Genomic DNA, 23,415 nt, shown 5'->3' with positions numbered 1-23,415 from the left:
TTCTAGCCCACAACACTTAGTCAAAAAAAAAAAAAAAAAACTGCGAGCTCGAGCTATCAAAAAAGTGTTTAAAGGTTATTTTTTATTATTTTTTATGATCATCAATTTTTCATGTATAGTTTAACTTCAAGTTCATACTGAAACAAAAAATGTTGCGTAAAAAGTGTTTAAGAGGAGGGATCCACTTACACCGTAAATTTTTAGTATAAGGGGTAAGTGGATCCCCTCACTATGAGGTAGGTCCCCCCCCCCCTTGTAATAGTGAGGATTTTAAAATCAAAAGCAACTCTGATTAAATATTTGTATTAATGAAATACAAGACAACTATGATGACCTAGTAGGAATTGAGTTCAGATATACAGAAGCTGCTAGAGCTGGTGATTATGTATTTGTAAAACTTACATCAAAGTAAATCATAAAGTATTATGTGGGTCTAATGTTGGAAGTTGATGATACAAATTATAAAAGAATACTGCTGAATTTACAAGAACGAATAGGAATGGTGACTTTTTATTGGCCTGGTGCAGAGGATGTTGGAATTATTATTGAGGATAAATCCAGTATGATGATAGTTCTTCCTTAGCACACTTTAAACAGACGCAGTCAATTAGTTTTTTCAATTTCTTTTTCACCCTATAGTTTTGGCTAATTTACTAAAATTGATTTTAATCAACTGCAACATTACGTTTATTCAACACATCTTTATATGTAAAAGTAAAATATGTACCTATAGGTTTTCCATAATTTTCACAGATGTAATTGTTTTGCTTTCTGTTTTAAAATTTTAATTCATATGATTTAAAATACAGTAAAAGTCTCATAAATAGATGCATTTACAAAAAAATAATTCATATTAAAATTTACATACTTTATCAAGTAAAACCCACTTACCCCTTTTTTAAATATGCTTGATTTTAATTTAAATAAAAAGGGGGGGGGGGGTTCTACTTACCCCTTATTATGGGGTAAGTGGGACACACATCTGATTTTCTTAAAAATATAATCGTTAAGACTTTTTAAGTCATTATTTTAGAAAATAATGATGAACTTTTGTTCATTAATAATGTCCAAGATAAAATAAGACATTAAGTTTATTTTATTTTTTTGTTTAAAAACTGTTGTATAAGGTTTGGAAAACGAACTGTTCTCAAAAGGGGTCCCACTTACCCCAACCAACCCTATGAAGCAAGTTCAATTTTTAGTTTATGTGTACAAAATGTTCGTTACTTAGTAAAGGAATTTGGGGCAAAGTGAAATTTTTCAGATAAGTTCTTTTTTCGAAATAAAATCTTTTTTTTTTTCAAATTGAACAAATTGGAAATGGATTTAAAACTATAAAACTTACTGTATATAATGAAGGAACAATGTATTTTATAGTAAAACTTGCATTGAAATACTATTTTTCCAGTTTAGGCAGTAAATTGGTGTCTTCAAATAATAATAATAATAATCAAGCGAATGAGTAAACAAATGAATAAATGAGCCGATAGTGAAACAATGAACGAATGAAATACATACACGAGAAAAAAAAGAGTAACTGTAATAGTGAATTAATAAGAAAATATGATGTGAATGAATAAAAAAGAAGCGAATTATTAAATGAAGGAATGCTACTGAATTAATTTATAAATGAATACGAAACTCATTTAATAAATGATTTAATAAGTAAACGAAATAAACAATTTAACTTTGCCCCGTACACAAACATGCACTTGACTAATTGTACAACATTTAAGATAAAAAACAGTTTGGTGTTAAATAAATAAATACTGCAAAGAATATTACTAGGTCTTAATTTATGTTTAAGATGTTAATAACAAGAAATTAATCAATTCCTAAAAACAAAAATTATTTTTGACTAACAACAAATTACTATTACAATATGAACATCAATTTCTAAAACTTATCTGTATTATCATATGCTTTGATTTTCATGGATAACTTTTTCCTGACTGGAATAGACTACATGTGTGACTGTTTAAAATATTACCAGATAGGTATCGGCGAGAAAGTAGTAAATATTTCTCCATTTCATTTTTCCCCACATTCCCCTTCTATTTTATTTTGGTTGAAAATTTTCACTATAAATTCTGTTATATTATTGTACGCAGTTCTTGTTTACTGGGCTATGGTCAAAAATCCTATTTGGATCCAGAACCGTTCCTTGGATAAAAAAAAAAAAGCCTACCTGTTAATGTTTTCCACCCCGAAATAATTTTAAAGCATCAAATGTATTGTATATTACAGGATACGCACAGGATTTGGCATTTCTAAATTTTTCTGGCTACGTACGAGATATTTGCTACAATGGTGGTGTTCTTATAAGAACGGGCTTCTTTATATTTATTCCAAAAAAAAAAAAAAATACCACGTATCTTTATCTTGCATTTGCATTATATCAGCAATGTCGACATAACTTCAGGAATCGCGCTGCACATTAAAGTACTACGGCATTTAGTTATTGATTATCTCGGAATATATCATTCGGAAATATTTTGCGTATAAAATACACAGAATCATAATCAATCGAAAAAAAATGCAGGAGTTATGGGAGGGATCCAAACCCCCTGGACGCCTTGTGTGCGCCACTGTCAGAAAGACTTAATCATCTTAATATTTCGTACTACCCTACTCGTCTTTATTATAAGTAAATGACATTAATACGTTGATTCTGATTTTATATTTTCTATCTAAACGATATTATTTCAACACAAAATATTCCTCTTTTTTAAAAATTCTCTACCTGTTGATATTTTCTTTATAGTTAGTCCGATTATGATTGAATTGTTTTGAATAGTTCATATTTCAACGAGGGAATTACATTTACTTCAATGTTTACTTAATTGTCCACTTTTCTTTTCAGTTCGAATGAAAAGGATAACATCAAAAGCAATCAATCAGAGATAAGGATGTCAATTTTCAAACCGCCTGATCAAACTGAAGAAATTGAAGATTTTTCAAGTCATAAAAACACGATGAAAGAATTTCCCGAATCCCTTCATAACCTTAACCATGTTGACCAAAAGCACTATGCTCAAGAATTTAATGATCAAGACATTATTACCTTAAATTACTATCCAAACTGTGATAAAAACATGAATGGAGGTCTACCAGAGAAAATAATTATAAATAACCACGAAGCACACCAGCATTCGCCTCCAAAGAATCCGTTCAAAACCATTGATGGAGCTTTAGTGCTGGAGCCAGCGCATTTGAATTCTTTTTCAAAAAACTCTGTAAGCTGTGAAGGAGTCGTAGATCTTAAAAAGCAAGAGAACGTTCATAATGAACAAAATGGAGAAATTCCAAAGTTAGAACCATGTTCGAGAGACACCTATGATGAACATAAAGATCGTCATCATGCTGGAAGTGATCACGAATATTATTCCAAATATGTTCCGCAGCAAGAATCGAATTTGCCCAGTGACAAAAATTCGGATAATGAGGCTTGTGTGGAAAATACGTCATTGCGGGATTCTCAAAAAGGAAATATTTTAAATGAAACTGCAGTTCAAGACGCGTGGAAAAATAGAACTAATTTTCCATCAAAACGTAGATTTGAAAATCATAATATAATACTCATTGACGATTATAGCAACGTTACTTCTTCTACTAAATCTTGGGTGGATGCTCATTTCACCTGCAATCGAGAAAATGAAGACAGAACTACTGTTGTTAAGTATGAAAATACTCTACACGAAAACAATGAAGCAATAGATCCTCAGCAAAGTTCATCTAATGAATCTGAAACATCCGATTCGAAGATTGACATTGCGTCTAATTCAAATCCGTGGGAATCTTCCATGAGTGAGAAAATGTTGCAGGAAGAAAAGAGTTTAGAAAATGCTAAGAACATTCAAAATGATACTCATACTGCCGTTGAAAAATGGTGCGCAGAACAAAGTACTTTAAACCATGCGGCAGTGGCGGATCATGCGATTTTGAGGCCCCAGGCGCAACTTGATCCGGAGGCCCTCTAATTGACACGACAAAAGTGATATAGTTTACTAATATTAACAATGTAGAAAATCATAACTTTTTAAATTTTTTGAATCAACTAGCTTTGGGGGGGGGGGGGTTACATCCTTATTTAAAAGGAGAAAAACGACATTTCCGTCAAAAAAAAAAAAAAAACTTTACAGCGAAAAATTTTGTCTTCTCTATTTTTTCGTAATTTAGTTAGTGCAGGGGGTGAGATTCGACCCCGATTTCTGGCATCTTCTAGCAAAATCCCAGCATTACCCAGTTTTCCAATGCGCGTAATTCAGTGGCGCAACCAGAGAAAAGTTTTTTTTTTTTGGGGGGGGGGGGGGGTGTGATTGGCAAAAAAAGAGAGAGGGGGGGGGAAACCTCTGATCCGATAGGGAAGATAAAGAAATGGAGAGGGTCCGGGAGCTACCCCTGGGAAAATTCTGAAACTTGTAGTTTTAAAAACGCAATTTTAGACTTTGCTGATGATAGGGGGCAAAACGTGCAGGGGTCTCAGCGGAAAGCTGTTGAAATAGATGCCTTAAAAACGCGATTATAGCCCATATTTATTGTCGTTAGGGTAAAGAATTGAGCTCAGGGACTGCCTCCAATCGATTTTTTCTTTTAATAGATCGAAATCAATTACTCCTCCCTCCTTCCCAATTTTTTTAACTGAAGTTTCAAAAACGCAATTGTAGACAAACGTTACGGGCTAAATAATTTTACAGATAAGAGGTTCTGGAGCCTCTCCCCCTGGAAATTTGTTTCAAAATTAGTCTTAAAAACTTAATCATGTATATTTAGGGGCTATTCCACGTAAACTGTTTCTAAGTGTAATTTTAAAAACTTATTTTTTTATGACATTGGAAGAAGGCGGTTCAGCGACCATTGCTCGAATATTTTCTGAAATTCAAGTCTTAAAAACGCGATTTTTAAAACCATATTTTGCAACATTAGGGCCAGTAATTTTTCGAAATTAAAATTCCAAAAACGGAGTTTTAAGCGATTTTAAATGTTGTTAGGGGGCTTTCCCCTGGAATTTTAGTGAAATTGAAGATTTTCAAAAACGGAATTTCTTAGATGCTCGCTCTTCTCTCCATAATGCTTTCGGTGTGTGTGTGTGTGAGGGGGGGAGGGGCTTCAGAAAAGTGGCAGTTTTAAAACTTAAGAGGGAAAGATAAGAACAGTAAGCTATACTGTTGAATTTTTTTAATTCAAAGATTTCTTTTAAAGAGAAATTTAGATTTTTTCCCATCATTATTTTTTTCTTTTAACAATCACTGTGTTTTCCCAAGACGTGTTCTTTTCTTCGCTTCAATAATAAAAAATAGTTCAATAATAAAAAATAGTTTTAAAAAATTCAACTCAGCACTCTGAGGGGGACGTTGTGATCCCCCCCCCCCCCTCTGATTGCGCCACTAGTGTAATTACATATAAATATCAAAAATTGGTTTTTTAAAATTGACATACGCACTCCTTAATATTTTACGTCATCGAAAAGAGCATTTCTTCTGTAGAAGATGAAGTTCGTTACAATTTGCTCAATTAATATTAGACAGATACAAGCGTTTCTAATTTTGCGCACATCATAGCCTAATTAAAGCTCAGCTGGAGAACGAAATGTAACTGGAGTACGAATTTGATAAATAACTTCTGACACGTTACGTAACGGTCATTTTGATATGCCTAGGTGCCCCCTTAGCAATTACAGTCCTGATTTTTTTTTTTCCCCAACAGGATCGAGAATCTTTATTTATACCTTTAGGATATCAAATATAAAGTTTTAATGCGATCCTTAGTAATGATTATCACTCATTATTCCAAAAATTTCCAAACTATATTAAATATTTTATACTATTTAAAAAAATGCACTGTTACTGCTGGTTATCTTCTCGGCCGTCTTGAAGGCTTTTTTTTTTTGATGATTTTTTTTCTTACTTTCCAAATAATTTATTATTATTATATCATTTAATCAAAATTCAATAATGTACAAGTTTTGTTGGTACAGAAAATGATGTGTGGTATCTTAAATGTCGCAATTGTGAAAAAGATACCAATGGCATGAGGACTTTAATTGGCCCTCAAATTAGAACATGAAATAACAATATGAACCAACAATCACTTCTCATGAGCTTTGAAGGTCAGGAGCACCTAAATTATTGTTTATAAGAAAGAAGCAGACCCAGAAGTATTTTTGATATTTTGTAAAACTGACATTGGGTTTGATATCTCATTTTAGACGCAATTTCAAAAGACATTTTTTAAAACGCAATTTCAGGCTATATTTGGTAGAAACACAGGGAAAAGGGTTTGGTTTGTGGACGCTCCCCAGGAAATTTTTGAGTCCTAAAAACGCATTTGGGGCTGACCCCGGGAAATTTTGTTATTGAAGTTTTAAAAACGCAATTTTGAGAAGCATGTTGAAATGTTAGGGGCATAGATGGTTAGAGGTAGATGTGGTTGCTCTAACTCGGAAATTTTTTGAAGTTATAAGGTCTACGATTGATGATGCTGGTGGAGAAGAGAAGAGGTTCGAGGGGATTTCAAGTTATTGACAATAAGACTAAAAACATCATTCAAAATCTTCTTTGGGTCAGTTTACGGTAAGGAGATGGAAAGTTAGGAGTTTTCCCTTTTTAAAACACATTGCAAAGTTCTCTTTGGTAACGGCATAAGGGGTGGTAAAGCAGCTGCTGTCCTTCCGCAAATTTTCAAAATCAAAATTCTGAAAATGCACTTTTAAGTGATTTTTGGGAGGATAGCAGGATTGTGGGGACTCTGATTCGAAAATGTTCCAAAATTAAGATCGTAAAAACCTAATTTTCGTCTAGCTTTGATCTTGTCAAAAGGATTAAAACCCTCCTTTGGACCAGTGGTAAGTGTTAGAAGTTGCTGCCGTGGCATGATCCGACTCTCAGGGCGATTCTGAAGTCAAAAAATAAATAGGATGTGTATGAAATTGAAGGCCTCTTTTTTTTATATCATAAGTGTTTTTAATACAGCGGCTTCTGCCCCAGAAAGTTTAAGGATTTGCAGTCTTGAAAATGCATTTTTGACGATCTTTGGTAATATTAGAAGCATAAGAGGTATGAAGATTATTGTAAAACCGCAATATATATTGTTATATCTCTAATGTTAATAAAAAGGCGGTTCAGGGGCTCACCAACCGAATTTTTTTTTTAATTATAGCTCTAAAAACGCAGTTTCAGAAGATATTTGGTGATGTTATGGGGAAGAGAGATTCCAGGGCCCGACAACGAAAATTTTCTTTATTTGTAGTTTTAAAAATGCATTTTAGACAACTTTTGATAATGTAAATAGAGGTTCAGGGGCGCTCCCTTGGTCCTTTTTGAAATTGTATCCTTTAAAATGTAATTGTCAATTATCACCTATTATGCTACGAAAAAGGGGTTTCGGCGGCTCTCCCCCGAAAATTTCCGAAATTATAGTTGCAAAAACGGAGTTTTAAACGATCTTTGGTAACGTTAGGAAAGAGAGAGATTCGATGTCAATCTTCGGGAATTTTTTTGAAACTGAAATCTTCAGAATACGATTGTAAGATCATCTTTGGTAACGTTAAGGGGACTGGCAATCTTTCCCAATTGAAGCTCCGAAAACGTAATTTTGGTTGACTTTCAATGCTGTTAGGGGGAGGAGTTTTCGGAAGCCCTCCTCCGGAAAATTTTAGAAATGTAAGCCATAAAAACTAAATTAAAGACAATGTTTAATGATTTTGGTGAAACAAAAAGGGGGGCAGTGAGATATTCCTGCAAAAAATTTTGAAGTTAGTTTTAAAACGCATGTTTTAGAACATCTTCGGTAATGATAGTGAGGGGTTTGTGGGCGCTTCTTCGCTAATTTTCGGGGGCGCTTCAGCTGAGATTTTTTTGAAATTGAAGCCTTTAAAACGGAAATTTAGACGATCTTTGGTAATATTGGGAGGGGGGGGGGACATCTTTAATTTTTTCGAGTTGAAGTGTGAAAATTTTTTGACAGCTTTTTATAGCATGCAAGATTTTTAAAATTTTGAGGGGGGGGGGTCTGACACCCTGACCTCCCCTCCTCTCGCTACGGCCTTGGGGAGGGGGGGAGCTGCTTAAAACAATGTATTACGTAGAACATGCCCACGAGAATTAGTAATGTACAATAATTATATAAATTTTTCTAGAATAGTGGTTAAAGAATAGCAGTAATTAGTGTGGTATCGGGTACTCGGTACGTACTTGGTACTCTGTCTACCTATCACATCATTTAAGACTGATAAGAAATTAAAATATATTAACGTTATACGCTGCAAATAATCTTTATGATAAGTATACTTACTGGTGGATATCGGTTATAAATTCTTCATTTGTATTACTGCATCCTAATCACCATTTCTTTTTTGTGGATATGCCTCGTGTTACCAATTCTAGAAAATCACCAGTTATAAGGTGACGGGTGCAAATTTCTTGACCATTCCATTTTATTTGTAAAAACAAGAAACCTAACAAGTAGGGTCTTATCGCAATTCCTGATTGCTAAAACATAATTTGAATTCAAGCCGTCGAAATTCAAATGTGACTGATAGATGCTCTTTTTTTTGGGGGGGGGGGGGTCATTTCTAAGCATTTCTGATAAAAGGAAATAACCCTTAAAAATTTTAAGTCTAAGTATTACTCGGTATCAACTTGATCTGCGCACGATGTATCAACTTGACCAAAACAACCTCATTAAGTTAACTCAGAAACGGGGAAAAACATTTGCGAATATAAGAAACTTCTGTTAGGAAAACTCGTGCCTTTCTATTCAAGGAACACAAATTTTGGCTTAATATGATATAATTACTTGAGCACCCTACGCGAGACGCGACAGTTGAAAGCAAACTACAAAAATTTACTTTGGTGCGCAAAAAAAAAAAAAAAAAAAAAAAAAAATGATGCGTACGAGCATTGCGTCAAAAAGAAGTAGGGGAATGTGGGGCAAAGTGAAGTGGTGAAATATTTACTCCGCTCTTTGCGCCACCTATCTGGTAATATTTTAACTGTATAGAAGTAACACATGTAGTCTATTTCAGTACAGATAAAGTTACCCCTAAAAATCAAAGAATATGAATATGATGAAAGCAAATTTCAAAAATTGATATACTCATATTATAATATTTTGCTGTAAGTCAAAAATTATTTTTGTTATTATTAGATGATAAAGTTCTTATTATTAACGTTTTAAATATTAATTGAGATCTACTAATATTCGGCAAAGTATTTATTTGTTTAATATTAAGCGTATTTTTTGTTTAAAATAATTTGTACAATTATTAAAGTGCATGCGGGGCAAAGTAGATGCGGCAAAGTGATATAGCTCATTTCGTCGACTTGTTCAATACTTCATAAAGTCATTTGCGTACTTATTTATTAATTATTTCATTTACATTCTTTCATTTAATAGTTACCTTATTTATCCATTCATTCATTTATTTTCTTATTCATTCACTATTGAGCAATCACGATTGCTTATTGTTCTCATTTGACTGTCCTTGATCTTACTCTGATTTTATCCCCCCCCCCCCCAGGCCTTCCTCCGCAGCACTACCTCCCACCGTCCTCTGCAGACACGGCTCCTCTGTTCCTGAGCACTTTTCCCAGGAATCTGCTTCTTCTGGTCACTGGCGTCCATGTCCTACACACGCCTACGTGCATACACACACGTTTACACACACACACACACAAGTATGCACGCGTAATCTCCCAGGAGGAGGGGCAGGCTTGAGACCTTGGGGGGACAGGAGCCGTTTCTAACTCCAATGAGTAAGGTCGTGTCGCAACTCGTGATAGCGCGAAACACATAATTTGAATTCAAAATTTCAGAATTCAAATTAATTTTTTTTATTCACTCATTTAATTTTTCTCGTATATTAACTAATTAACTTTTTATTTGCATATTTTTTCCTTTTCTCTTTTTTTATTCATTCATTCTTTTATTTGCTTATTCAATTTGATCAAAGATATCTTTAATAAAAATAACTTCATTCGAAAAATTTTCAATTTTCACTTTGCCCCATAGAAAAAAAAGTAAAAATGTCGACCTGCTTTTGAATATGCAAAGTTATAGCCAAAAATTAAAAATAATGTTTCAGTGCAAGTTTTATTATAAAATATATTGTTCCTAGTTTATGAGCCGTAAATTTTAGAACAAAATTCCAATTTGTTCATATTGAAAAAAGTAAGTGATCTTAAACATTTCACTTTGCCCCACATTTTACTACTTTGCCGACTCTTTGAAACAGTTTGGTTTGTAAACTTTGGACTAAAAAGTAAGTTCAGGCATTAGAGAAAAAAAGTTTGATTGCTCACCTAACTTCCAGGGCTGTTTTATTAGGGAGAAGGCTTTTTTCTTTCATTAAACTAACAAAATTCTGACCACTGTTGCAAGACAAGATAACACTGCAGGGAAGAAGAACGGTGCTCCCGGTCATTTTCCCAAGGTCAACCCCCCTGTTCTTGTTCCCAACGTGGAACTTGAGCCATATAATGCCCATCCTTTTGTTACTCCTTATCTAACACCCCACTTTCTTTAGGGGACACACGACCTTGAAGAAAACTCTCCGATCTCAGAAAAAGTGATGACTGCGGTGGAACTACACGAAATATGCTGCATGTTTTGATGAAGCATTACGGAGGAAAGAAACTAATATATTTTGAAACTTTGCACCTTGTACATACGAAAAAACATACTTTTTTTTAATGTTCCAATTTTTTCACCTGAAACAAATCCAAAAAAAGGCGCCTGGGGGCCCGCTCAGACGCATGGGGCCCTATTGGGATCAGACAGCCCGTGCTTGAAATCCACGACTAATTGACGATTTCATGAGTTTTGAGTATTTTCCACTCAAAATTATGACTTTAATTCTATTGCAACTCTTCTAAGTAAACAATTTTTTCTCCTGGGAAAATCCAAACAAAGGCACCTGAAACCTGGGGCCCTCTTAGATGCGGCCCTATAGGGAGCAATCCTATTAGGGGGGCCCTATTGGGAGTAATCAGCCCGCGCCTAAAATCCATGACTAACTGTCAATTTCCATGAGTTTTGAGCATTTTCCACTCAAAATGATTACTTTCCATGGCAAAACCTCAAAACAAGCAATTTTTTCTCCTGAAAAAATCTCAACAAACGCACTTGAAGCTTGAGGCCCCTTCAAACGCATGGGGTACTATTGGGAGCAGACAGTCCGTGCTTGAAATCCACGAATAATTGACAATTCCATGAGTTTTGAGTATTTTCCACTCAAAATTATGACTTTAATTCTATTGCAACTCTTCTAAATAAACAATTTTTTCTCCTGGGAAAATCCAAACAAAGGCACCTGAAACCTGGGGCCCTCTTAGATGCGGCCCTATAGGGAGCAATCCTATTAGGGGGCCCTATTGGGAGCAATCAGCCCGCGCCGAAAATCCATGACTAACTGTCAATTTCCATGAGTTTTGAGCATTTTCCACTGAAAATGATCACTTTCCATGGCAAAACCTCAAAACAAGCAATTTTTTCTCCTGGAAAAATCCAAACAAACGCACTTGAAGCTTGAGGCCCCTTCAAACGCATGGGGTACTATTGGGAGCAGACAGTCCGTGCTTGAAATCTACGACTAATTGACAATTCCATGTGTTTTGAGCATTTTCCACTCAAAATTATGACTTTAATTCTATTGCAAATCTTCTAAACAAACAATTTTTTCTCCTGGAAAAATCCAAACAAAGGCACCTGAAGCCTGGGGCCCCTCTTAGACGCTGCCCTATTGGGAGCAATCCTATTGGGGGGCCCTATTGGGAGCAATCAGCTCGCGCCTAAAATCCATGACTAACTGTCAATTTCCATGAGTTTTGAGCATTTTCCACTCAAAATGATTACTTTCTATGGCAAATCTTCAAAATAAGCAATTTTTTCTCCTGTAAAAGTCCAAACAAGAGCACTTGAAGCCTGGGGCCCCTTTAGACGCAGGGGCCCCTATTGGGAGCAGCAAACCCGCGCCTTAAATCCATGACTTACAGTCGATTCCGTGAGTTTTGAGCATTTTCCACTGAAATTTATGACTTTCTATTACAAATCCTCAAAACGAACAATTTTTCCCCCTGAAAAAATCGAAAAATCCAAACAAAGGCACCTGAAGCCCAGGGCCCCCTTAGACGTGGCCCTATTGGGAGCAATGAGCCCGTGCCTAAAATCCATGACTGTCAATTTCCATGCGTTTTGAGCATTTTGCGCTCAAAATTATGACTTTCCATGGCAAATTCTAAAGCAAAACATTTTGGTTTTGAGTATGTAACACTTCGCTGCTCGGAGGCCCCCTGCTTTGATGGAGGCCCCAGCTATCGCCTCATGCGCCTATGCGGTGATCCGCCACTGCCATGCGGATGTAGATTCGTGGTTGAATCATCCAGTGAAGAATAATGAAAATATGAATACAGATTCTCACAATGAAAAGTTTCAAGTGGATCAACAGCACTTGGATTCAAATATTGAATTTTGGAAGAAGAAACGAGAGCTTGATGCTCATCAAGCTTGGGAACAGCAGTGTCGAGAGATAAAACTGAGTGAAATGGCATCCTCCTGGCATCATGATGAAATTTTACACGTTGGAAATGTTGAAGACATAAAATCCATTGTCGAAAATGAGAATTCGGTAAAGGAATTCGTAACTAATTCGAACAATTCCATGCAAAATCTTTACACTTACACCGTGATACATGATCCTAAGATTTGGCCACAAAATAGCGAAAATCCGTCACAAGCTTATATTTTGATGAAAGAAGTCCCATTGGAATCAAAAGTGGCAAAATCAAAATTCGGAAATTCAAATTCTGTTGAAACGGAATCAATGTGGGACGAAAATAAAAATAAAACTTCCGAAACGTGGATGCTGCAACACGCCCACCTCGCTCCAGACGGTGACCCATGGGCATACCATGCCGAACCATCCATCAATGGAAATGACCATTCTCAACCAATTGGAATATCGTGCGAAGACACGAAACTCCACCCGGTTTCAGAAGCAAATAGCCAATCGTCCACTGTGACTCCTCCCATCGTCAAAGACGAAAGTCGAGGGTCAGCCCACTTTGGGGTCGCTCTGTCGCAACCATCCGCGCCACCTGACGGCGAGAGGGACGGGAACGACGCTGCCGGCACAATCAGCCCTAGTGACACCGTCATGGTCAGTACGTTTGGCAGCATGGCTCCTTATAGCATGGCCGGGAATTACTCCTCGCCTCCTTCATATACGGGTAGAGATATGTACCCGGGCAAACCATCCTCAGGGTACACAGTGGATCCGTCTTCGTCTCCAGCAGCATTGTACGCATCAACAACTGGTGGCCTTACCATGCTGCCGTATGTGGCTGCTGGACAGTCCATGGGAAACCACCACCAATCCATGGTGTCACAGAGTGGACATCACTGGTCAGCCGGTTCACAGCAAGTTCACGACCACCAGCAAAGTTCAGCTGGTTACGGTATCTCAGCTCTGACTTCTGGACTCAATCTGGCACAAAACTCTTTAAATTTATCCTCCACTTCACAAGCCGGTGGGTGTGATCAAAGTGATTTGAACAGATCAGCAGGCTTCTCGACATTTTCTTCTTCAGGACACGGCTACTTGCGACCAGACATGGGCCACTGGGGACTTTTAGATCCTGCCATCTCTGGGTTACAACATACATACTGTCCAGATGGAATGGCACATCACCTTGGACAAGGTAAGCTAAATAAATTTTAAATTTTACTTCCCCTTTTTTGATAGATCACATACATTCTAACTTGCAACCTTTTTCTGAAACTATTGAAAAAATTGTACCCTGTAGAAAAAAAAAGATTTCGTTAAAAGATGCATATTCTTAGGTGCTTTTTAGAAGCTTTAAAATAGAATAATGTTATATGTTAATTTTGACCAAAATTTTGATATTTTCAATTTTTTTCCAACCACTCTATTTATTAAATGATAACTCTTAGAAGAAATTAATCCTTAATTTATTTCGTATTGTAAAAGAATATCTCTATTTTAGAATCAGAATTTATATTACTCACTTTGTTTATTTTTTGATCGCAGTAATAATTATGTATAGCAGGATAAAACGAAGTCATTTATGCAAGATTGTTCAAATACAAATCACTACGACATTCGTTCATAATGTTGTATACTAACACTGAGATGCAGTATTTTTGTTGTCAGTCACTCTTTACTCACTTTGGTAACTTTCTCTTGCGTTTTATTCCATTGTTTCATTGGTTACCCTTTGATAAACCAAAGTGTAACCGGTTTTTTTTTTTAAAGGTTAATTTGTGTTAATAGCAAAGAAGAAAATAATATATCATAACGAAAAAGTGATTCCAATGATTATTTCAGAGCAAGCTCGTCATCGATTGTTTACTGTAGCAAAGCGTCTGTTTCAATTTCAGTTTCAATAGATTAACTGGCACTTTTTATTACCAACGCAATGTAATTTTTTATCAAAACTGCTTTTTTGAGAATGACTTAAAAACAAACATATACTAACAATTCATAATATCCTACATATAGACGTCTCAGAGCAACAGTAGGATATCTTGCTGCTACGGCTTAGAGCTGCTGTTGCTTTGATGCATCGATATATACTTTTGTAGTAATACTTAACAATCTTTTTCATTTTAAATACATTGATTTAAATAGACAGTTGAATAATCAATACCAATAACAAGACGCTTTTCATCAAGACCGGGTGAATTTAATCCTGATTTTACAGATAACTTTTATTCATATTCTGCATTAAAATAGATATTGCTTTGCGGTGAAAATTTCATTTACTAATGTATTTCCGTGAGATATATTGTCTTTTGGCAATATACATTATTGTCTTCGCTGATTCCACAGACATTTATAAATAGATAAAAAATATGAGCTTCAAAATTTGAATGTTTTTCCAAAACGTGAAATAGCACAATTTAACATTTTATAAGTGTGTTTTATAGCATAAAATACTGTAGAAAACATTTAAACAAATGTAAAAATTGTCATTGGAATTGTAATAGCAAAAAATATTTTCAACCAAAAAGTGATTGAGCTATACCGCAACTAGAAATGAGATGAACATATTATTTTCACATATATTTTCAATTGTTGTTATAAAACATTTTCACTTTAGTTATTTCGCATAAATTTCTTGAGGATGTATCGTTAAAATGAAATTATTTCTTGAAATAGTTTTTGCGCATGTTTCGTGTCCTATAACATCATTGTCCTCTTCAAAGTTTCCATTGCCAAAAACTCTATTTTAAATCCAAAATGTGATGATAACGAATGGCGAACACTATTAACAATATGACATCAATCGAATGTTTTGAGTGAACAATTATGTTGAACATTTCATATTTTCCCTAGTCTAGGCTCTTGACTGCATGTAAATTTTAAGGTTTCTTTTTGATGTAAAATATTACATGTGTAGTGTAAACTGTTGAAGAGACCATCGAAACGAAAGTATTGTTACAAATATCGAATTACGCTTGTATTAATGTAAATCAACACGTCTGTGTTTTTGAAAAATCGTGGAAAGACCAAGATTGATTTATGAAATCAATGACTTTTTTTTCTGAAAAGACCAGTTTCATTATTAAATAAACCATTGGGATCTTTACAAATGTTTAAAAATCTCAAAGTTTGAGAAATTTTTCTAGAAAAAGCTTTTTTTGCTTGAGTAAGAGGACCAATTTTTCTGATTTAAAACAGGGAAGTCAAAACTTCTGCGTTTATCATTGATTGAACCTGATACAGTCAAATTCGGTCAAAGAGGCTGAAAGTCCAAAAAGTTAGCACTTAAGCAATTTGTATAAGTTTTTTCAAAACGAGACAAGCAGAATATATTTTAAACATTTTAATCTATTAAACATTTTAAACTTTCAAACATTTTAAACTTTTAAACATTTTGTGAAAATTATAATAATTGCTTTGCGAAACATCAATTTTATGACACATTTTGTGACTGTCTTTTTCATTAGTATTGTTATTAAATAGTCTACTCTTTATTTGTACAGTGCCATTATGCTGATATTCAACACTTTTACGAAATATATGCAAAAGCAGTTCAATGAAAATATAAGTTCTTTAATTTTATGTGTAACATAAAATTAAAATTAATTTTTCATTGGAATTATTAACATTGTACGTCTAGTGTCTGATTAAACAAAAGAAAAGCTTTTTTTAAAACTATAATTTGAACAATGAATGCTTAGGAATAACTCATTAATAAATAAAGAATGTTGTTTAACTCATGAGACCAGAATTATATTAAATTAGTTTCAAAGTAAAAAATTAAAAGATATTAAGAACAAAAAAATTCTATAAAACTTAAATGAGAAGATCACAGTTTTTTGTACCTAGGGCTGTCCATAAGTGACGTCACTTTTTATTTCAAATTTGTCCCCCTCCCCATGTGTCACAAATTGCTACGTTTTACCCCCCCCCCCCCCCCCCCCCCCCGTCGTACATTACGCTCTTTTTCATCCGTGATGTCAAACTTATTGTTACCCCCCTTCCTCCCGCCTAACACAAACTGTCACAATTTTATGAACCCCTCTCCCCCTCAAAATGTGACATCATTTGGGGAAAGCCTCCCATCACAATACTTGTAATCCTTCCTTAGTCTCGGTAACTTACAGCTTGTAACACAGAGTTTTGCTAAAATTTTCCTGCATGGAGCAAAATTCTTCAAATTCGGTCAATAAAGAAAGATAAGCCCATCCCTGTAATTAGGAACTATGTACCGCATTCCCTCTTCAGGTATTTCTTTGACCCATCAATCTTCCCTCCACTACGTAAGAAATCAGGGACTAACAAGACATTTTACTATATTTTGTATATTTAAACAACGCTCTTGCTTTTTGTTGCACTTCGTAACACGTTATATAATCTTATCACCATCTCAGCATGTTTGTTATCTTTTGGCTGTCCGTTTTCCATCCTACATCACTGGTGATAAGACATGCTTTGTGTTCGTGCTTTCCCATCATTCTAATCAGCTTGTGAGATGTGGAGTGGATTAACTTGAAAATTGGGAAAATACATTTTGAACTTCTAGTAGATATTAATTAGAAATCATGATTTAAATTAATGTGCATCGTAATTTAAAGAAAGAAATTTTTAGAGAGAGGTAGAGAAGAGAAAACTTAGAGGAATGTAAAATGAAATAATGAAATTAATTTGTTAGAATTGATGCACGTTAAAAAAACTACAGGCAAAATGCAAACAATTCATTGTACATAACTGGATAAAATTAGGGCGCGCAGTGGGAGTTGTTAGCAGGAGTGTCCCCCGGAGCGATAATTTGTGGTACCCCCCCTCCTGCCTGCTAAAAATGAAAAAGATAAATAAAAATAAAAACATTTTAATGTTTCATGTTAACAAGAAGTTCGTACAATTTTCAGAGGCAACTCATTTTAATTTTGTGGTAAAACGAATGTTTAAAAGATAAAGTATATGAATTACGAATGCACTTTATGTAGAGCTTGCCCTATAGACAACAGATGCAACCGCCCCTCGCCGCAATATTGTGCTCTCTTTCCATGGAAATTTGATTTAAATTCAAGTATTCAAGATATTTTAAACGAAAATTTCCTAATTAGTGTATTTATATATGTTTTAGAAATTCTTTAATACATTTTGGGTGTCATTACCATCAGATGAATGCCACTCGAGGCGTCGAAAACAAAACTTTTAGACAAAAATGTAGATTTTTTGTGGGGAGTATGCCGCTGCTTTTGTCCCATACTATCACATTTTTATACGAACTGAAGAACGCCGAAATACGTGCTGCTTTCATTGAAACATGATGCTTAATTACGTTGATTTCATGACTTCATGCTAGAGCCGACTCAATATCTGAAATATTTGTTCATCTTTGATTTAAGGTTTTTGTTTCTCTTAAAGTTCAATTATTTTTACTTTCATAGTCCATGAACTTAGAACCAGGGATTTTAACGGTTTAAACGATCGATGGATGTTCAATGTTCATTCGTCAACACTAGGGATGCACCGATGGCTATAATCGGCCACTTTGCCGACTATTTATAATCGGCCAAATTTTGCCTATTAATCGGTGGAAAAAAATATTTTTCAAAATAACTTTTTTAAAGCATACCTTTAACAAGAAGCTATGTTGAACACATTTATGAATGATAAATAAACGTAATTTGCTGCAAACATTATTTTAGAACAGCAGTATGAAAGTGTACCGATTAAATCAAATGGTTTAGAAAGTGAGCAAAACTGAATGAAATACACAGGACTTTTAAATTGGAGTGCGAAAAATATTTACCCCCCCCCCCCCCAACTTTTCATAATACCTGCTTTGCAGCTGCTTTTTATTTTATGTTATTAATGTTATTTCTATTTATCTTTTGACGGACAGAAATGTAACAGAAATAAATAAATGTGTTTATGATCCCACTGAAATCTCCCTTAACTCTCTCTAACGAAAAAGAAAAAACTCCCATATGTTTTTTTTTTTTTGTATTTTTTAAAAGAAAATCAGGATCATTTCCTAATTTACTCTAACCCCAGCTTTTGCTGACACTACTTGATAATTTTTTCGATTATTTTGTTTCTCAAAACCTTGCATATGATTACATCATACAACAAACAATTTAAATTTAATTTTTGATTCCAAAAAAAAAAATTTTTTTTTTCAAAATATTGTTAGATGCAAAAAAATATGTACACACTTTATTATTGGTTTTTTACAAATTGATGGTTGAAGTAATATTATTTTTATTTTGAACAAATATGCACATATGTACAATGTTGCAGCATGTTTCATGAGTCGATACTTATCGACTTATAGTCGATATTAATAATGTTTTTAGATAACCTTATATTTTTTATAATACATAAAAACTTGGATTAAATAGATACTAATAATTTAAAAATAAATTTAAATTAAAAACATGATCCTAAATTTTAATGCTGACCATAGGCTGCCTCTAATATTTTAAAATTTTCATGTCTGGTACACATTATGTGATTTTATTAACTTTAATATGAAAACTGACTGAAAGAAATTGCATGAATTCTTTTAGAAATTAGGAAAGAGGAGAAAAATCGTCTCTTAGAAATAAACCGTTTACTATTCCTAAGGTCAAAAAAAGAAACAAAAAAAAAAAAAAAAAAAATGACGGTGGAATTGGTAGTATTAAAAATAATAATTATGATCATTAATCGGCCAGAGCCGATTAATCGGTAATCGACCAATTTACTTATCAGTGCATTCCTAGTCAACACTCTCTTGCTCTCTAAAACCCTTTGATATTCTAAGAGGAGATTCATTCTCTAAACCTTTTCTTTATCAATGCCTAGCTGGGACCAATTGCAATCTTCATAATACAACATCCTGATAATGTGGATAGTTAACCTACAAAATCCTTGAATACGTGAAATTCCCATTTATGACAATAAAAAACTATATTTTGCTGTACAAACATACTCAAAATTGCTTACAGGACATTACAAAATGTGTTCAGATACTTTTCTATATCATTTCTCAACAAAGCATTAGTCCAATATTTCCTGTTTTAAATACGAGTGGCGTTTGATTGGGGGACGGGGAGCGGAGATGATTCTCCACCAATATATGACAAAAAAAAGTGAATAAATGGCTTACTTAAAAGAACGTTCTGGCTATTAAAATTGAAGGGCTCGGGGCAAAAATGTGATATGCCGCATGATGTGAATTTTTAGTAAGCCTATTTTCAACTTAAGATAAAATATATGTAGAATTTTTCAAAGGTATTATACTTTCTATATTCTGCAATACTAAATCCAGATATGTATATCTCCAAATGACATAATCCATTGTCATATTTATTTCCATTTTAGTAATGAGAAACAAAAATTTTGATCGAAAAGTCACTCCTTGTGGCTTGTCACATTTCTGTCCCAAGCCCTTCAATTTGAAAATTATAATCTATGCAAACCACTAGCGCAGCCAGAAGTACCTTCTAGAAGGGTTGTTTTAATCAAAAATACCTTCTGAAGGGGATTTTTTGATCAAAACAGTATTTATTTTTTACGTCTTATATTGTCATTCAATCGCAATTTACGCAATATATTTGATTAATGCCTTCCTTTGAAAACTTTTTTATTGACGTCGTGCGGACTTTCGAGCTCCAGCCTTTCTCCTTTAAAAGTTCTTTGTCTCTTGCAACCCTGTTCATAAACTCGGGTCCGAAAAGTAAACGTAGCATCAAATTACAGTTTGGAGCAGCTTATTGTTGAAAGCAAACTTGTCGTTACTATTTTTCATACAGCGAAACACAGCATAAGACTTGGTATTTGTATCTGAAATTCCATCTTTCATTGTTTCTGAAATGATAATAAATTGTTGCAAAACAGTATGTTACATGACAGCAGAAGTTTGTAACGAGAGCAACTTGTTTTAATCTTACTAGCGTTGTACATGTAAAATTCAAAATTTAATAATAATAATAATGCAAAAAAGTAAAGAAGAGAACGGGCGCAAGAACAAATTTTAAATTGTTGTACAAAAAAAAAAAAAAAAAAAAATGCAAATTAATAAATCTGTTTTAATGTATTCTTATAAATAGTTTGTGCTGACTGGCCCATTATTTTTTTTCTTAATTTTTTAAAAATATAACGTAAGCCTACACTAAGAATTTTTTTTTTTTTTTTTTGGTTGAAAATTTGAACTTTAATGGGTCGTCGGAATAAGAGGGAAAACTTTCTGATCGAATATTAGATTCTCGAAAGATGGCGAAACTTGAGGATCAAACAAGGTACCAAATTCGTTTTTTTTTTCTTTTAATTTTAAGTTCAAGTTTATACGTTGTAGAATATCAAATTAAAAAAATTTCATACCATTTTTTAAATTCTTTCAACAGATAACATAAAAGTATATAATATGAATTTTTTAAATATTTTGTAAAACTTTAATTTTTTTTTTCCAATACACTTATTAGTGTTATTTAATCATGCATTATGCTTTAATGTAACATTGTACACAATGCTTTAGAACTTACTTCTTTATGCTTCGTAAATAATAAAAATACATTCTCTTCGCTGGAAAAGAATGCAGCGACAATGGTTATAGCAGGGTAACTTCTTTTAAACTTCATCCACAGCCATGGGAGGGTTTTAAAATTAACGCTAGTTAAAGAAAGAGTTTATAATTAGAGTTGGGGATGAAGGGCAAATGATGCACTGGTGTTAAGCAGTTAATGATAAATTTGGAGGTTACCATTGCAAAAATTGTGAGCAACACCCAATATGTTTTGTGCCAAGATCAGTTATAGTGGTTTCCCTATGATGCTGTTTTTCACCCATTGTTCAGAAAAAAACTTAAATTTAGTCTTAAGAAAGGCCCCCAGATCATTGGAACTTAGCACTTGTTATACTCAAAATCTTTCTTTTGTCATACCCCTTTACAATATGTTACTCCATCACATTATTTACCAAAACGAGTTTTTTCTCATTATTAAGGGAACGTTTAAAAATGTATTTACAGTACTTTTTCCTTCGGTAAATTGATTATGACAATCAGTAAGGAAAATTACACTTATTAGCTAGCCTCCTTTCCCAGCATGATGGAATAGAAATATATATGCGATTGTTTAGGGTAAATGGGAGTTACGCGATGCTTTTTGTAGAAATTAGATAAAAAATTCAAATGCAATATAAATCAACCCTTTATGTTTCATTTTGAAGTTACTCTATTATTAAGTATTAAAATTACCAATAATGAGCTTTAGACTTAAAGAAAAAAAAATTATAAGTTGACAACAAGCCATCTCTCCCATAGCGTGTGGGAGACGCCACATAGTGTAGGAGAGATACCATATTTGTTATTATTCCATGTTTTTGAACTTTTTGCGGATTATTTCTCTACTACAATTATTACAATGAGGAGCGTACATTGCCTCATGCAGCCATTTTCGGCAAAAGGAACATTTAATCCGTTTCTTTCTTAGATAATAATTTTCTCTACATTCCGCGCACACAAGCAACATGTTTTCGCTTCACTGTCGAGCTAGGTAGTTTTGGAACTCGATAAGACTTATGAAGAATCTTTGTGGGGGTTTCTTTACTAGTGGATGTTTGTCTTGAAGTTGATAGTTTTTGTGGAGATAAAGCTGGACTGGCATGACTTTCATGAGGAATGTCAAGAATAGCTACTTTAATTAAATCAGATATAGCAAAGAAATGATCTAGAATAGCATTAGGATTGACTGAGAATATTCCACAAGCTTTAAAACCTGATGTAGGATTTCCCACAGCATTCCATAAGGTTTTCAAACTTCATTTTTCGATATTTCTTCTTTTTTTTTTTACTTTTTCAATAGCCAGAATTAAGTTATCTTCACTCCACTGCCTCCTGATTCCGTATGCTTCCTCGTGTATTTTCTTAGCAATCTAAAGACAGAAAAATAACAAACAAAACACCCCTTCATTGACACGTTTGAAAAGTTTAGAATCTCTCCTCATTACGTGGGAGAGATGCCACATAGGTATAAAAAAGGTAAGTATTAACATATATTGCAAAATGTAGTTGAAATAAGTTAATAACAAGGTATATATATATAAATCAAATATTTAAAACCAGTCCTTACTTCACAGTATCTTTGTTTACATTTAACACTTATTAAAACCGCTGCGACTCAAAATTTTCGTCAAAAATTCTCTCTCGAAAGTAATCTTTTCGTCATACACATCACGTCACACTCAAACGCAATCGAACAAGAACTAACACGTTAAGAAGGAAGCGTCTATGAGTAAGTAAAAATAAATAGTGAGAAATATAGCCATTTCTTTCTTAAACACTTATTTTCTGAAGGTGTGGCGTCTCTCCAACTGTTACTCTAAGTAAGAAAAAAATTTAAATTTTGCAGATTTCCCTGTTTACTGCTCCAAGTCCTTTTCCAGGCTTTAAACCTACTTATTATCAGACCGGTCATTTGAATATTTTCCAGGGTAGAGGGGGGGGGGGCGGAGAGGAGGCAAGGTGTAAAAACATAATACATATTATCAGAAAAAATAATAAAATAAAAATGAATGGAGTAATGTTTATTTGAATTAGCATTATGTTTTTAAAATCCAGGGAGCCATTTGACTCCTCTGGTCGCCCGAACGACAAGCCTGGTTGTTATTGAATTCATAGAAAATATTTTTAATGGAGAAATAAAAGGCATTTAATCGAATGACGTAGTTAAAACAGGGGTGCCCACCCCGCTAAAAGCAAGGGAGGGGGTTGTCTTCATAATATTTAGGGGGTCCTAAATATTATGAAGACAACCCCAAAATAAAAGCCACTCGAAGCAAAAATTACCCCTCAACCCCCCCCCCCCTTAAAAATGTCAATTGCACAGTCAACGTCATGACACCTCCTAGGTGGACACTCCTGTTAAAAGTACATTTCATATCCTCATCAAAAATGTCAA

General features: G+C 34.1%; 1 protein-coding gene across 1 annotated transcript in view; it reads left to right on the top strand.

Annotated features, from left to right (window-relative positions):
• The first annotated feature begins 2,909 nt into the window (after positions 1-2,909).
• The window catches only part of LOC129217716 (GATA zinc finger domain-containing protein 7-like), a 56,636-nt gene continuing 36,130 nt past the window's right edge, over positions 2,910-23,415 (top strand). Inside the window, exons 1-2 of the mRNA XM_054852055.1 lie at positions 2,910-3,903; positions 12,411-13,697. Of these exons, the coding sequence (XP_054708030.1) occupies positions 2,910-3,903; positions 12,411-13,697 (2,281 nt within the window). The remainder of the gene's footprint in view (positions 3,904-12,410; positions 13,698-23,415) is intronic.

This window comes from Uloborus diversus, chromosome 1, assembly GCF_026930045.1.
Source record: "Uloborus diversus isolate 005 chromosome 1, Udiv.v.3.1, whole genome shotgun sequence".
Taxonomy (NCBI): Eukaryota; Metazoa; Arthropoda; class Arachnida; order Araneae; family Uloboridae; genus Uloborus; species Uloborus diversus.
The sequence above is the reverse complement of the archived record's forward strand: the minus strand, read 5'-3'. Positions and strand labels throughout refer to the sequence as shown.